At 33.5% G+C, this 14290-nt stretch overlaps 1 protein-coding gene across 1 annotated transcript in view; it reads left to right on the top strand.

Moving 5' to 3' along the window:
* The window catches only part of Nrk (Nik related kinase), a 95860-nt gene that overhangs the window by 35073 nt on the left and 46497 nt on the right, over positions 1-14290 (top strand). Inside the window, exons 3-6 of the mRNA XM_035450262.1 lie at positions 7300-7356; positions 8502-8573; positions 12207-12332; positions 13848-13958. Coding sequence (XP_035306153.1) covers positions 7300-7356; positions 8502-8573; positions 12207-12332; positions 13848-13958 — 366 coding nt within the window. The remainder of the gene's footprint in view (positions 1-7299; positions 7357-8501; positions 8574-12206; positions 12333-13847; positions 13959-14290) is intronic.

Below are 14290 nucleotides of genomic sequence, written 5' to 3'. Positions count from 1 at the left end.
GAATGTGAAAAGTGAAGTGCTTCTGGTATCCAAATTCCCTCTTAGTTTTGCAATATATGGTACTTTTGAGGAAAAAACATTGTTAGACTTAAAAGTGTACACACACAGAGCTAAGTAGATCTCTTTTACTTTATCGTATTTTCACTACATTTTAATGAATAATGATGCTTAGAAGTGTGATCAGTGGAATTGAGATACTGTGGGTCCTAGGCTCATGCATATCATAATTTACTCATCATGTAAATTCTAGATTGTAGACTGACATTTTAAACGACCTTTCTCTGTATCTGTCTATCATGTGCTCTCTCTCAGTCTCTCTCTCTCTCTCTCTCTCTCTCTCTCTCTCTCTCTCTCTCTCTCTCTCTCTCTCTCTCTCTCTGTGAGTATGTGTATGAACATGACATGTATATGCAGCTGCCAATAGCGACCAAAAGATGATGTTGGAGTTGGATTCCCTGGAGCTAGGGTTGCAGGTAGTTGTCAAGCACCAGATATGACACAGAAACCAAGCTCAGGTCCTCTGAGAGAACAGCTGTTGTTCTTAGTCTCTGAGGCAACTTTTCATCCCTGTGGATTATGACTTCAAATTTGTATTAATGGCCATCATTGAAGATATTATGATGCCACCTAATTGTAAGAATGAACTTCAATGGTTTTGTATTTGTGTCTCATTTAGACCTAGCTTATAAAGTAGCTGTTTACTGAGGGCATCTCTTAGTTACCTACTAGCTACTATTCATATATTTTCTACTACTACTACTACTACTACTACTACTACTACTACTACTACTACTCACACACACACACACACACACACACACACACACACACAATTTTAGCCAAAATATTGGACTTTATTGTCCATTTTGTACAATTTGCTGTTTGAGTGTTATTGTGTCAGAGAGAGCAGCTCCATTTGCAAATGATGTTACTACATATTTTGACCTATTTTTCCCTGCAGGAGTAATAACAAGGGTAATAAAAGTCAGTTGAAGCTGCTGTATAAGCACACATAACTGCCTCAAATTACAGGGCAGATCCTAAGCTACAAAGCCACTGGAACCACAAAGGCCCTCTTTCGACTGTTTCACAGTTCTAGTAAGCATGACCATGACTGTCCCAGATTTCTGGAATAGGAAAAACATTAGTCTGTCTGGTTACTCTGGTGCTTCTGTAGCTTTTTACTTATAAAGTCTTGTGCAGTATGAATCCATTTACGACAGCCAGCCAAGGTTTGTGTAACTGGATGGTTTGCTATGAAAGAAAGAGGTGAAGTAGTTGGCACTCTCAACCAGTTCACCCTGCTGGACTTGACAGAACCACAATATCAATTTGTATATGCATGTATGTATGTATGTGTGTATATATGTATATTCTTAACATATAGTATATACCACAAATATTTAGTGAAAGTTTCAGCATAGTGGCACAGATGAAGATTAAGAAATACTACCTGACAGATTAACCTTGTGTGGGTTTGGCAAGAGCCTTGACTCTGCTTACTTTCAATAGGTCACTGCCCTCTGACATGGGTGAGCATGTATCTTTTCAGGCCTGGAGGCTTTCTAACTTAGGAGAATTGCATGGAACTTTGAGTAGCCTCACAGTGGAACGACAGAGAAGATTAAAGAAGGGAAATTCACTTCTTGATTCACTGATAATCAAGGCCCTTTAGATTCCTGGAGTACCGTGCAACACTGTAGCATTTAGCAGGCTTTGTCTGGAAACTTCAGTGTATTGTAGTGATTATTAGGCACTATGGTCCCTCTAAATTTTCTCCTAATTGTATGGCATAAAAAATTATCTGTGTTCCCACCACCACTCACATGTCTACACTCACCACTTGGCTCATCCCCTTTCTTTTTATAGTCATTGCAATTAAGTTGGTTTAGCCAAATACACATTTGCTGACTTCCTGTAACCATAAAATTAAATAAAAATGAAATTTTCCCTTAGACATCTGTCATCTAGTAGTAGATGGATAGGTAAATGGTTCATTAGGTAAAAGGAATGTATGAGGTCTCAGACACACAAAGTCTCAAGTGATTATGATTATATAATAGAGGTTTCTGTAACTTAGTAACTGAAGTACAAACTTGCCCTTATTTTATGCAAAGATGTGTCTTAGCTTTGTAGTGGCCTGTAAATAATAAGTGTTTTATAAGTAATATTTATAACATCTTTAAAAAGTTTCTTCATTGGAATTCTTAACAGAAAATGACTCCTTTTTACTCTCACCCTTTAACTTGCAATGCCTTCCATGAAAGTTGTAGTAGTTTGATTATAAAAGTCTTAAATCTTAAGGCTTCAATGTTAAAATCGTATTTATTGAGCTTCAGGCTCCACATGTTTCTAGCCACAACCATTTGCCTACTCAGAGTTTTCTTTAAAGTGGTGTGGGGGGAGATTACACCTAGGAAGAAGACTTTTCCAATTTTAATACACATGCTCTGCCAAAACATTTGTAGCAATGAGATGCTCATGCAAATATTGAATAACGTATTCCACAAAATGCTCTCTGGCAGCCATTCAGTCTAATATAATGATCACAGTGTGTGTTCTTACACTATACTAGACTTTGTGGAAATGAAAATGGGTGTGTCCTAATAATTTTGTAGTTTAGTAATTATCACCTATCTAATATCTACATATTTGAGTTCCTTAACATATTTTTTAAAAAAATCTAAATTTGAAGCTCATAAAATTCACTTTTCTTCCAAAATATACTACAGCTCCTTCTTGGAGAGTGATTGATATTTCATGTATGGCCCTCTGTCTTCTCTGTATCTTTGCTGATTTTCATCAAACCTCCAACCACTGATTACTCTGAACACATCTGTCAATTTGGGCTTCTTGAGCTGGCTTGTATGATGAGGGATCAAAAGGAAAACAAAATGAGAAAACATCCGTGTAAGAAGCAGTGCCATTATTAGCAGTCTGAAGGGATAGTTACTGGGAGGACATGCTTGGAAGGAAGGATATACCTTGCTAATCTTTGAAAGCCCTCAACCAAACACCTGCTTATATATTTCTGCATATACCTGTTGATAGAAACGTTTGCCATGTTGTCTCAACAAGGACTTCCAGATACTGCTTATAGCTGCCCCTGTGGTGGCCTTCAAAGATCAGTTGCATGTTTTGCTAGGGATCAAAACAAATGACAAAAGACAAACCTATGTGAATAAAAATCAAGCCACACACTTACAGAATGGACATGAATAGTGAGAGTAGCTGAGTGGTAATTCTCTACTACAAGCCCAATTGAAAAGAAAGAATGTCATGCAGATTGTGTGGTTTCAGTTTGCTGAAACCAAAACAAATGACTGAAAGGACTCTGAATGGATGGCTGAAGAGAAGGCAGTTGCCCCACCCCCCGCAACAATTTCTTTAACTACATAATATAAAAATTGCCTAATGAAAATTACAAGGCCATCAAGAACTATCCTACATTCTTTCTAGGGGAAAACACAGTAATTAACTGTTGCAGAATGATGGATTTTTACCAACACAGCTGTCACAACTGCTATTTTAAATAATTTGGTATGGTTTAAAATGTATAATCCCCAAGAAATTGATCATTGCTGCAATTCAGTGCTGATTTTTCAGTGCCTTACCAATTTTGAGGCTTGCATCAGACTATTAGCTTTAAAAAGCCCGTCATGAAGTACACAACTAATGGCTTATTTTATCAGTGATGTCTTCTCTCTCCCTTTCAGCAAGATTTTATTTTTTTCACTGACATTTCTGATATGATTAAAGCAGGTGTGCTCTGACATTCTGTTTTTATTTTTCTGCTGTATGGTCATCCCCCATTTCCTAATATTTTTGTTTTTACTAGGGTGAGTGTTTCTCTTCAGCATTGCCTGATCATATTTGCTTATGAAGTTCCATCCACTTGAGAACATGATTTAATCCCCTGTCTTTTCAAATGCTGTGACATATTCATGTTCCAGTTGACATCTGTACCACTTCCATGAAGGTTTCCCAACTATTCTAGTGGAAATCAGCAAGTTACTAGGAGAGACATTCATTTTCACCTAAATAGCCCCAAAGGCAAAGGGAAGAATTGTAAACGCTTATTGAAAAGATCTGTGCCAACAGAAAGGAAATACAGGCTTGGAAAGGTGGTTGACTAATCTGTCAGTTAGAATCTGGTCAGATTAAGTGTCAGGTGATCAAGACCCCAATAATCCATGTATTTCTTCTGTAGTTATAAGTTCAGTGAAATTTGCTTTTGGAAACTTAGTGTTTAAATCAGCCTTACTTTCTTATTTTCAAGATACTTCCCCAAATTGTAGTTATTCTTTGGTGCCATAATTTGACTTCCCAAAGTCATTGAAGGAGTCTTGACTACTAACTAGTAGTGAAACTTTTCTTGTAACTCTCAACATTGTGTTCATGATCTCCCCTTAACTTTTATGTATATCAAGGCTTAATCTTCAAATACATACATACACACACACATACATACATACATATCCATATGTTTATATGTGATAACTGTCTTAAATTTAGGAGTATGTAGCATTTTCTGTTAATAAGATATATTATATAATTTCAGAATGCTGGCACTAATTTTCAAGCAAGTGAAGACGAACAGCACAATAATGAACTCTGCTTTTCCCAGAGGAAGCAAACAAAATAAGGCTGCTTATTTGATTACCTAAATTAATTAAGAACACACATCTCTGCCAAGTTGAAATTAGCATATTGAAGGATTTATGTTCTCTACTGAGTTTCTTCAAATAGATCTGTGCAAAGAATACATGTTTAGTGGTAATGGTATTATAATTTGTGAGGGCAGTTATTTTAGACCTTATTTATGTCTTTTTATGGTACTCCATATTCATTGTCTTGAACCCTTGAACAGCTTTTTAGGGATTCAAGAATTTATGTGAGTAACAAGTCTTTGCCTTTTCTTTTCCTTAAATTTTATAGGCATACACATCTTGAAAATTGTGACTCTAGTTTATCCTTCTAGTATGTTGAGTGTTTTATAATTTAAGAAGAATTATTATTCTGGTACAACTAGTGCTTTCTGAATATTGTTGATATTTCTACAGGGAAAGTGGACACCACAATCCAGTTTATAATTTTGGGCTTTTAATTACTCAGTAGAGCCTATGACAACTCTTAATATTTTAGAGTACAAAGCTTATCTGATTTCTTAGGATTTTCAACATATATTTACAGAAAAATTTGCACACATAAAATATAAATTGTACATGAAAAAGGAAAGGGCACACCAAACTCCACATTTCAAATGCTGCACTTCTCTAATTATAACATAGCCTTCACCCCTTAGCAGAAAACATTTTCCACATAATCAGAAAACCACAAGATGGCACTACTGAACAATTAATTTATTTCAGAAAGGTGCCTTCTAGAGTCTCTAAATAGCTGGTCAAGAATAAGTGTATCCTTCTTCAAAACTAATGACAGTCACTTCCAATGAATTACAGTATGGCATGGAGAATAGTGACTTGATAGTGAAGAAACTTCACAGGTCTTGCATAAAGTGATCAATGTCAAAACATCATTATTGTTATGTTGTAATACTCTTCCCCCTGATATAGGTGATGAAAGGGACATTTCATTTATTTGCCCTTCTCCCACAAGTGTGCAACCTCAAAATAATTACAAGAAGGCATCATACAAACCAAAGCTGAGGTGCAGTATACAAAATGGATGACCAATAAAATCACAAATAAACTGTAATGTAGTTTAAAGGAGTATCATGCCAATAGTTGTTGACTGTTTTTATTATTATACTGTGGACATGTAATTTACTAACATTATAGAAAGCTGGAAAAGAATACATAGGAACTATGTGTTAGATTTAAAACTATTCTCTGACTTTTAAATTACTTTTTTGTAAATGTGAAAAGAAAATCAGTGTACAAGTGAGAACTTGGAAATGTTACCTTAATGGCGGCAATTTTTAATAATGCATTTTTGAATACACTAGACATCTATGGAAGCCTGTAATTGTTGTGTCTTAACCTATTAAATGATTTCAAGACCCAAGGTCTAGTTTCCTTCAGGAATAGTGAATAAATTCTTGAAATTCCACTTTAGTGTATAATTGTCCTACAAAATAATTGTGTTCAATTTTGAAATGAGAGTCAATCACAGATCGAGAGGATATTAAAAAACTGATTTTTTAGACCATGAATACTAGCACTTAACTGGCATTCAATTACCTCACTAATATGTTTTCACAAGTATGGTGGTGACTGAGTTCAAATTTTGCCCAGTTTTACTTTTTACTATCAATCAAAGATGATGCTATATGGTTTATATCTTTGCTAGTATGCCAAATTATTTATATTGAACAGAATAGTAGTAGACACAGAATAGCAGGTTGACCCATGAATAACTTCTTAGAAACAAAGAAAGGAAAGTTGTAAGTCATTGTGTATACCAAGAAATGCAGGTATAACCAAATAAGGTCACAATCTGGAGTACAAGGTGAACTTGGAATTTGGGGGAATATTGTTCAACTTAGTATATAGTCCAAGAATAATTTCTGCTAGAGAACTATCATATAAGGCATTCCACTTAAGTTACTCATAGTAACACTGTACTGGAATTTTTCTATTATCACAGCATGATGTGGGATTTTTTTGTAATTAGAAGCCACAAATAAGCTGGAACTTAAAATAATCTATATGTTCACTTTAATATTGTTATAAATCTATGACTTAGGCTAAGAATATAATATTAGAAATCACTCACTGTTATTCCAGTAAGAAAACAAATATTCCAGAACTTATTTCTTAAGTGTTGGTTCCTATGACACAAGATACATTAAGAAATTTAGAGTCTGTTGAATTAATTATGGATCACTCTCACCAGTGATCATTATGGAAGAAATTGTATGTTTGAAGAAATCTTCAACAGGAAGATATCTCTGCACAGTATCATATGCATGTAGGTCACAAAAGGTAGAGTAAAATGTCTTCTTGTTATCTTTAATTGAAGATTTGCACTTTTCACCTGAATTCTTTGCTGGAACACAAAGCAAGACTATTATATTAAATCAATGATAATTTTTGATGATCAAAAATGGCATAAGTACAAACATCTAAGTGCTTAATAAACTTGTTTCATTTTCAGTGACGTGCTTTGGATTTATGTAAATGTTGATAACATAGATATATTCACTATGAACACATTTACCTATGTATTAACATGCTATGACCTTGACTTTAATTAATTATGTATTTTTCTTTATTAGTTTCTTAGTAGCTGGGTAAATAGCAAACATTTGACATTTAACATTATCCTTTCTTTCAGGGACTCCATGAAAAAACCGGTTCATTCACGGCTATTAAAGTAATGAATGCCCGGAAGGTAATCAATACTGTGCCCTCTCTGTATTCTGCACACTTAATACACTGTGTACATGGCATAAACAACTGCAAAAGCATTGTTTTGAAGTCTTATTTTATACATTAGTTAGAGTTAATCTAGAATAACTATAGTCATATACTCACAGTTAATAATGTATTACACTTACTGGTTTGTTTTATTTTCACATTAATTCACTCCCACCATAAATTCTAAATATTTTATATGATAAGCCAATTGGGAAAATACCTATTTTCAGTTCATTATCTGTTGTTGGGGATAGCAAAGAAGATATTTCCTTTAGCATTGTGTTAATACTGAGCTGCTCTGTCATATTTTCTCCAATAATTTCTTTTGAGAATTGAGGCCATTAGATCCTCAATGACAGATAGAAGGAAAGAAGTTGTCAGAGACGCACATTTTTCATATATTTCCTTACAGATAAGCAAGAGAGACAATTTAATTGGCACTGTTCCTGCTAACATTCATAAAATTGTGTCACAATTCATAATCTATTGTCAAAGAATTGAAAAGGACTGATTTCTGCCCTCTGTCTTTAGTTTGAGTAATTCACTTTCTCAAAATAATATTAACATGAACATAACAGAAGTTAAGAAATTTTTATTTCATTATATCCTAAAGGAATAATACTTGAAAGACTATGTAGAGTTATGGAACTGCTGTATCCTTCAGTGAAATGTTACTTTAAAATTAGTGAAGAAAGAGTCAAGCACTTTTCTTTTGCCAGTAAATGTCAAATGTTGCAAATCAATGTGAGATTCTAAGGATTTGGGGTTTTGTAGATTTATAAACCATAGTTTAGTTTAGGAGCTCTAGAAAAACATTAAATCTTTGTTGAAATATTTAAAAATAAAGACTACAGATGCTTAATATTTATTGTCTGCATTTGTCAGAGAAAAATTTCCCATTAATGTTTTGGTCAAATACATTAACATGAATTTAGTGACCAGTTTACACATGTCATAAGAAACTGAATTTTTAGATTAATACTATTATTGGGAAGCAAGAAAGGAATGATGTTTTATTCATCTACAATTTAATTCTAAAGTAGCACAAAATACTTTGCCATAAATGATTATAAAATTATGGTAGTAGATCCAATAATATCTCTCTTCTTTTTTTTCCAGACTCCTTTGCCTGAAATAGGGAGGCGGGTGCGAGTGAATAAATATCAAAAGTCTGTTGGATGGAGATACAGTGTGAGTACTAAATGTCTTCATTAGCACATCCATAGTCTTTCCTTCAATTTCAGGTTTCAGTTCATCATTATCTCTACATAGGCTCCCTCTAAATGCTCCTGCTGGAAATGTTAACATGTATATCTTCTACTATTCATATAGATTCACTCACCATAGTTGATTGCTATCATCTGTCAAAGTAGAGGATCTGGAAGAAATGGTCCTTTGTGTAGCCAATAACTGGCTGTAGGGGAAATCTTGAGTATATCTACAGAGTATAGAACCTTCTCATTGGCTAATAACAGAAGAAGAGTTGATTGTAACAAGAATAACTTTTTTCTAAAATTGACCTTAGCAATGTCCTTTTTACATGTTGCACCCCTTCTTTAGAATGAATCACTGTTGTCCAATTATGTTGATTACAGATATCATTGTATATTAGCCAAATTTTGCCCACTTTTTATATTGCAAAGATAATAGTAGAAAGCCCACAGTATCCACATCTATCCTAACACTCTTCATAGACTTGTCAACAATATTTGAACTCAGAAGGAATATGAAACACTTTCTCCTTTCAGAATTTCTGAGATCTCCCATATCCTAATAATCACTGACTTTAGAATAAGTTTAGGCATACAGAAATATGGTTTTCAAAAGACCTTAGTTTTCTATCAAAATATTATATGAGCATAAATCCAAAATTATTGTTCATAACAATATAAATCATTGATTAGTTTCTCTATTTTTTCTTCTGCAGCCAAATAAAGTTTAGATATTTTCAGCCTTTTTGCCTTAGTAAAGATAGCATCATGTACATTAAAAATAGCCCTTTCTACTCACACAAACACATTTAGAATCTTTCTAGGTATATGAAAAACCCATTGCCAAATACCTTCATGATTTATCTGTTACACACAGGCTTCTTTTTTGTTTATAAAATGTCATAACAGTAGAAACATATTCAGAGGAAGCAGCTATAAGTGGCTTTGGTAGACCAAAAACACACCAAACAAAAGGAATGAAAACTAGAATTATTTAATCAATTCTGTTTTCCTCAAAAGTCTATATTAATAAAAAATGTTAAGGTCTCCAAGACCTTTTTGGTATTTTTTCCATATAAAAAGTGGATTTTGATTGTAGCATTGGTGAATTTACAAAGGAAATTCTGGCATCCTTGAGCTGCCTTCTGACAAAAAGCAGGGTATTCAGGCCAGTCTGGGATCAGCTGGCACAGAGCCAGGAAACACTGGAGCATCATATTACTGGGAGATGTGTGAGAGTTTTAAATTACCCACTTGGCCTGATGGATATTATGTACTTGTGTGTTTCTTACAAGCTCAACTTCCCGTTAATTGAGAGTGGCAAACACACTAATGCTTTCCAAACATATCTGATCTTCATTTATTTGTTTTGGGAGAGTTTACATTTATGTGGGAAATCCACTCTTGGAAGTTTTATTTTTTTAAGTCATGTATTTTGAATTCTGTGATTATGTTTTAGTAAAGGAACATCGTTGCTAGCTAATCAGTTAGAGTCTCTAAATCAGCTTGATTATTTTGGCTAAAAAGTGTGTTAGTTGCACATACATAGAACTTCTCTAAAGACAGGAAAATGTTCTGTCTTCTACTGTATTTTTTAAGTAAATGGAACCTTGGTAAGAGTAAGTGGGTTCTTACTATGGAAAATCAATGGAAAAAAGAGAAGTATTCTGAATACTTGCTCTTTTCTAGCTAACATCAGTTTACCTTTTGATAGAGCTGTCCTTTGAAACTATGCTTCTCACCTCAACCAATAGTCTTGACTAACCAGATGAATTCAGTTATCAATAAATTGATAATCCTAAACATCCCCTAAGCACAAGAACCATATCTCCATTATTTATCATTTTATGTTGCCACCAAAGGTTATATAAGTATGCATTGCTATGAATAGATGTGTTAATGTCTTGAAAAAAATTTCAAAAGAAAAATATGCAATTGTTTAGGTTAAAACCGGTTCCACATATGCATATCTGTAGCTATAGTGTGTATGTATCATATGTTACATGTATGCATTGTGTATTTATCTCTTCAGTCTCTAGGTACTTTATTAGCATGCAAAACTTTGACAGAACGTATACTACAACCTTTTAATGAGAATCTGAAAGTAATCAGTGAGAGTAGATCATTACTTGTCTTCCAGACATGATGTACTCGCTTTACAAGATTAACATCAAATGAACCCATGCCTTTCAAATGTATTAAAGGCTAATCAAAACATTTTGCTACTAACTCTATAAATGTACAAGAAAAAATGTGACTGAAAATATATCCAATACCTAAACATGAGAGCTGTAAAATGTTTTTACAAACTATAAAATGCTTAGAAAATAACATAAAGGTAAATGCTTGTGATTTTGATTTGATGATGAATCTTTACATATAAAACCAAAAGTACTAACAATAAAACGATAGTAAGTTGAACTTCATCAGAAGTAAAAATGCATGTTTCAAGGAAAACATGAAAGTTTAACGCAACTCACAGAATGGGTGAAGATACTTACAAATCCAACATCTAATAAAGAATTTGTATCTATAGTATCTAAAAAAACCTTACAGTTATACAATGAAAAGACAACCAAACATTCAAACATGAAAATAACGTTTTTATTTCATTATTTTGCAATACACATACACACCTCACACAAACTAGCCAATAAGAAATTAATACTATAATCAGAAACTACTTTTACTGGGGTATTATAAATCAAAACCACATGATATTATCATTTCACTCTCAAAGAACAGATATAACAACTATTGGTGAGAACAGAACAATCAGAAGTTTCATTATATGTTATGTTGATAAGGCAAAGTGATTCAGTTGCTGTTGAATATGAGTTTGGCATTTAATCATATTATTAAACATACTAGAATATCAGAGGGAAATGAAATATGTACATCAAAAATTTCACATGAATGCTCATAGAAACATTATTCCCAGTACCCAGAAGGTAGACGCAACCAATGTTCCCATCATTTGATTGATTGTAAACCAAAATGTTTGGAATACTGATACTTTATGAATGGACATTTCAAGTATAAGCCTCAGAAACAGCTAGTGTTAAGAGACTACATATTATAAAATTTTATTTATTTACTTTGGATAGAATATAAATCAGTGGTTTCTCAGAACTAAGATGAGTGTGTTAGAATTGGGGATAGGCTACAAACTCAAGTTTGTAAAGTATCATTTTAGAGGAAAAATGTTCTGTGATTGTGGTGACATTAATATTTATCTAAGTTACTAAAAAATGGGTGTTACATTTTAAGTAACTGAATTCTATAATGTGTGAACTGTACATCAGTAAGATTACAAAAACAATGGACACCATTTACTGAATACTTTCTCAAGGTGTAGTGAGTGCTGCTGTTCCAGGGTCAAATTTTAAGAACTTCTCAATTAAGAGATTTTTAGTTTACTGTTTCATTTTGCTCCTACATTGTAATTTTATCAGAGATTTCCAATCATTGTTTATTCTTGATATCTTATTCTGAATTACTATAGAATATACTGTTACTGTAAGATTTTGCTTTATAAATATATTATGTATATTTATATAAATGCCAACAGTTTACATAGCTTAAAGCTTTGTTGTCTGCTTTTACTACTTAGGATGAAGAGGAGGATCTCAGGACTGAACTCAATCTGCTGAGGAAGTATTCTTTCCACAAAAACATTGTGTCCTTCTATGGTGCGTTTTTCAAACTGAGTCCTCCTGGCCATAGACACCAACTTTGGGTATGTTTTTCTTTGCCCTGATCTTTTTCCATAAGAACAGTTAAGAAGTTGAGATGTGATGTTTGCTTTTCTACTAGAAAACTTAAGCTATCAACTGTTCAAGATAGTATCGCAAAATACATTCTGGCTCCTTGAGATACCATGATAAGAAATTGAAAGGATAAGCTAAATGCCTGGCTGGGAACTTTTCAGTGGGGCTGAAGGAGGATACAGTGAACACTGTTAATTTAAAATCCAAATTGTAAATTATAGCTCTGCTGTTTTTATTTTTGCTCATATCAGGTGGCTTTATGAGCTAGAGATAATAAAGAAATGAGGATAAATTTGAATTGGTACTCAACATGAACAGATAGCTGCATATTAAGTATTTTGACATATGTACACTTATGCATAAATACAGCCAAGTGGTTTGTTGAATTGTCATCATGGTTGGACTATTATGAATTCCAGATTTAAAAAAAATATAAATATCAGTAACTGGAACTTAGCCTAATTAAGTTACTAGACTTTTTACAATGCTTCAATATCTTAGATACTGAGTTTTAGTCAATGATATCTTTAAAAACAGAGTATTTGGGACTTAAACTGGGATAATGGCTTTTTTTAAAGAGTACCAACAGAAAGTTTTCAGGATCTTCTAGTGTCAATAAAAAGTCCTATTACAATCTACATAATGGATTTTGGTAATTAGGGCAACTGATGCCAGAGAATGCTTACAACACATTACAATGAAATTCAAATTTAGCATGAATCAGGATCTTCTAGAGAACATTCTACAGCACAGAATGTTCAGCCACCTTCACAGACGTTTAAATTAAGTAGGTCTGAAATGTGTGTGAAGTTTTTACACTCTAGTAAGTCCATAGATGACAGTGATGCTTCTAGTTTAATAACAGCATGCTTAGGACCATCAAATTTAGAGATGTTCAGATTAACCCTATTTTTCTTGGATGTCCAGGTAACTAAATTTTCTGTTCTCTGACAATCATAGTTGAAATTTTATTAAATATTGTTCCACAGCTCTATGGTTACTGTATTTAATATTTCCATGTATGCCATATTTTCATAAAATATTACAAACTTTAGCTTTCACACAGCATATTAGAAACATTGACTCTCATTTTAAGATATAATAGTACTCATTCAATCATTCTAGCCCATTAAGAAAAGAAAACAAATCTAATGCTAACAGTGATCTGTCGATTCTTTTAACACCCTCCATATCTCAAATATTCTTTCTTTTCTTTTCCACTCCAGTCAACAGTCAGCTGTCTCCTCCTCACAAACTCCTTTGCAATGTCAAGGGCATTGGTTCTTTTTTTTAATACAAACTTAGAGGATCTTCCTTCTAAGTGTCTCAAACCACAACCTACAAAGCCTATATGTCATAGATTAGTTCAAATTCTGCCTGCTAATGGAACATGCGAATATGCTTCCTGGTTTACCTACCTTCACAAATCTCATTCCTCTGTTGTAATTTTTAAAATATTTCATGCTTTTACGGCTCCTCTGCAGATGGTGATGGAGTTATGTGCAGCAGGCTCAGTCACTGATGTGGTGAGGATGACAAGAAATCAGAGTTTAAAAGAAGACTGGATTGCTTATATCTGTCGAGAAGTTCTTCAGGTGAGTGGTTACATAATTCTTTGCCCCTGATCTTAAAGGAACCTAACTTTAACACACACACACACACACACACACACACACACACACACACACACACACACTTATATATAAGTATTTATAATATATATATCTGACTAAGAATTTTAGTGATTCCTTAGTGGATAAGGAATCCCCAAAGACCCTAAGCTCAAATCATAGCCTTGAATGGCTCTATTTGAGATTCATGCTACTGTGTTCATGCTACTGGGATTGATATTAATAAAATGAAGATTATCCTCACCACTTTGAGTATGCCATCCTTCTCATTTTGTTTGATTTGTTTATGATAACAC

This window comes from Cricetulus griseus, chromosome X (assembly GCF_003668045.3).
Source record: "Cricetulus griseus strain 17A/GY chromosome X, alternate assembly CriGri-PICRH-1.0, whole genome shotgun sequence".
Classification (NCBI taxonomy): domain Eukaryota; kingdom Metazoa; phylum Chordata; class Mammalia; order Rodentia; family Cricetidae; genus Cricetulus; species Cricetulus griseus.
This window is presented reverse-complemented; position numbering and strand designations above follow the sequence as displayed.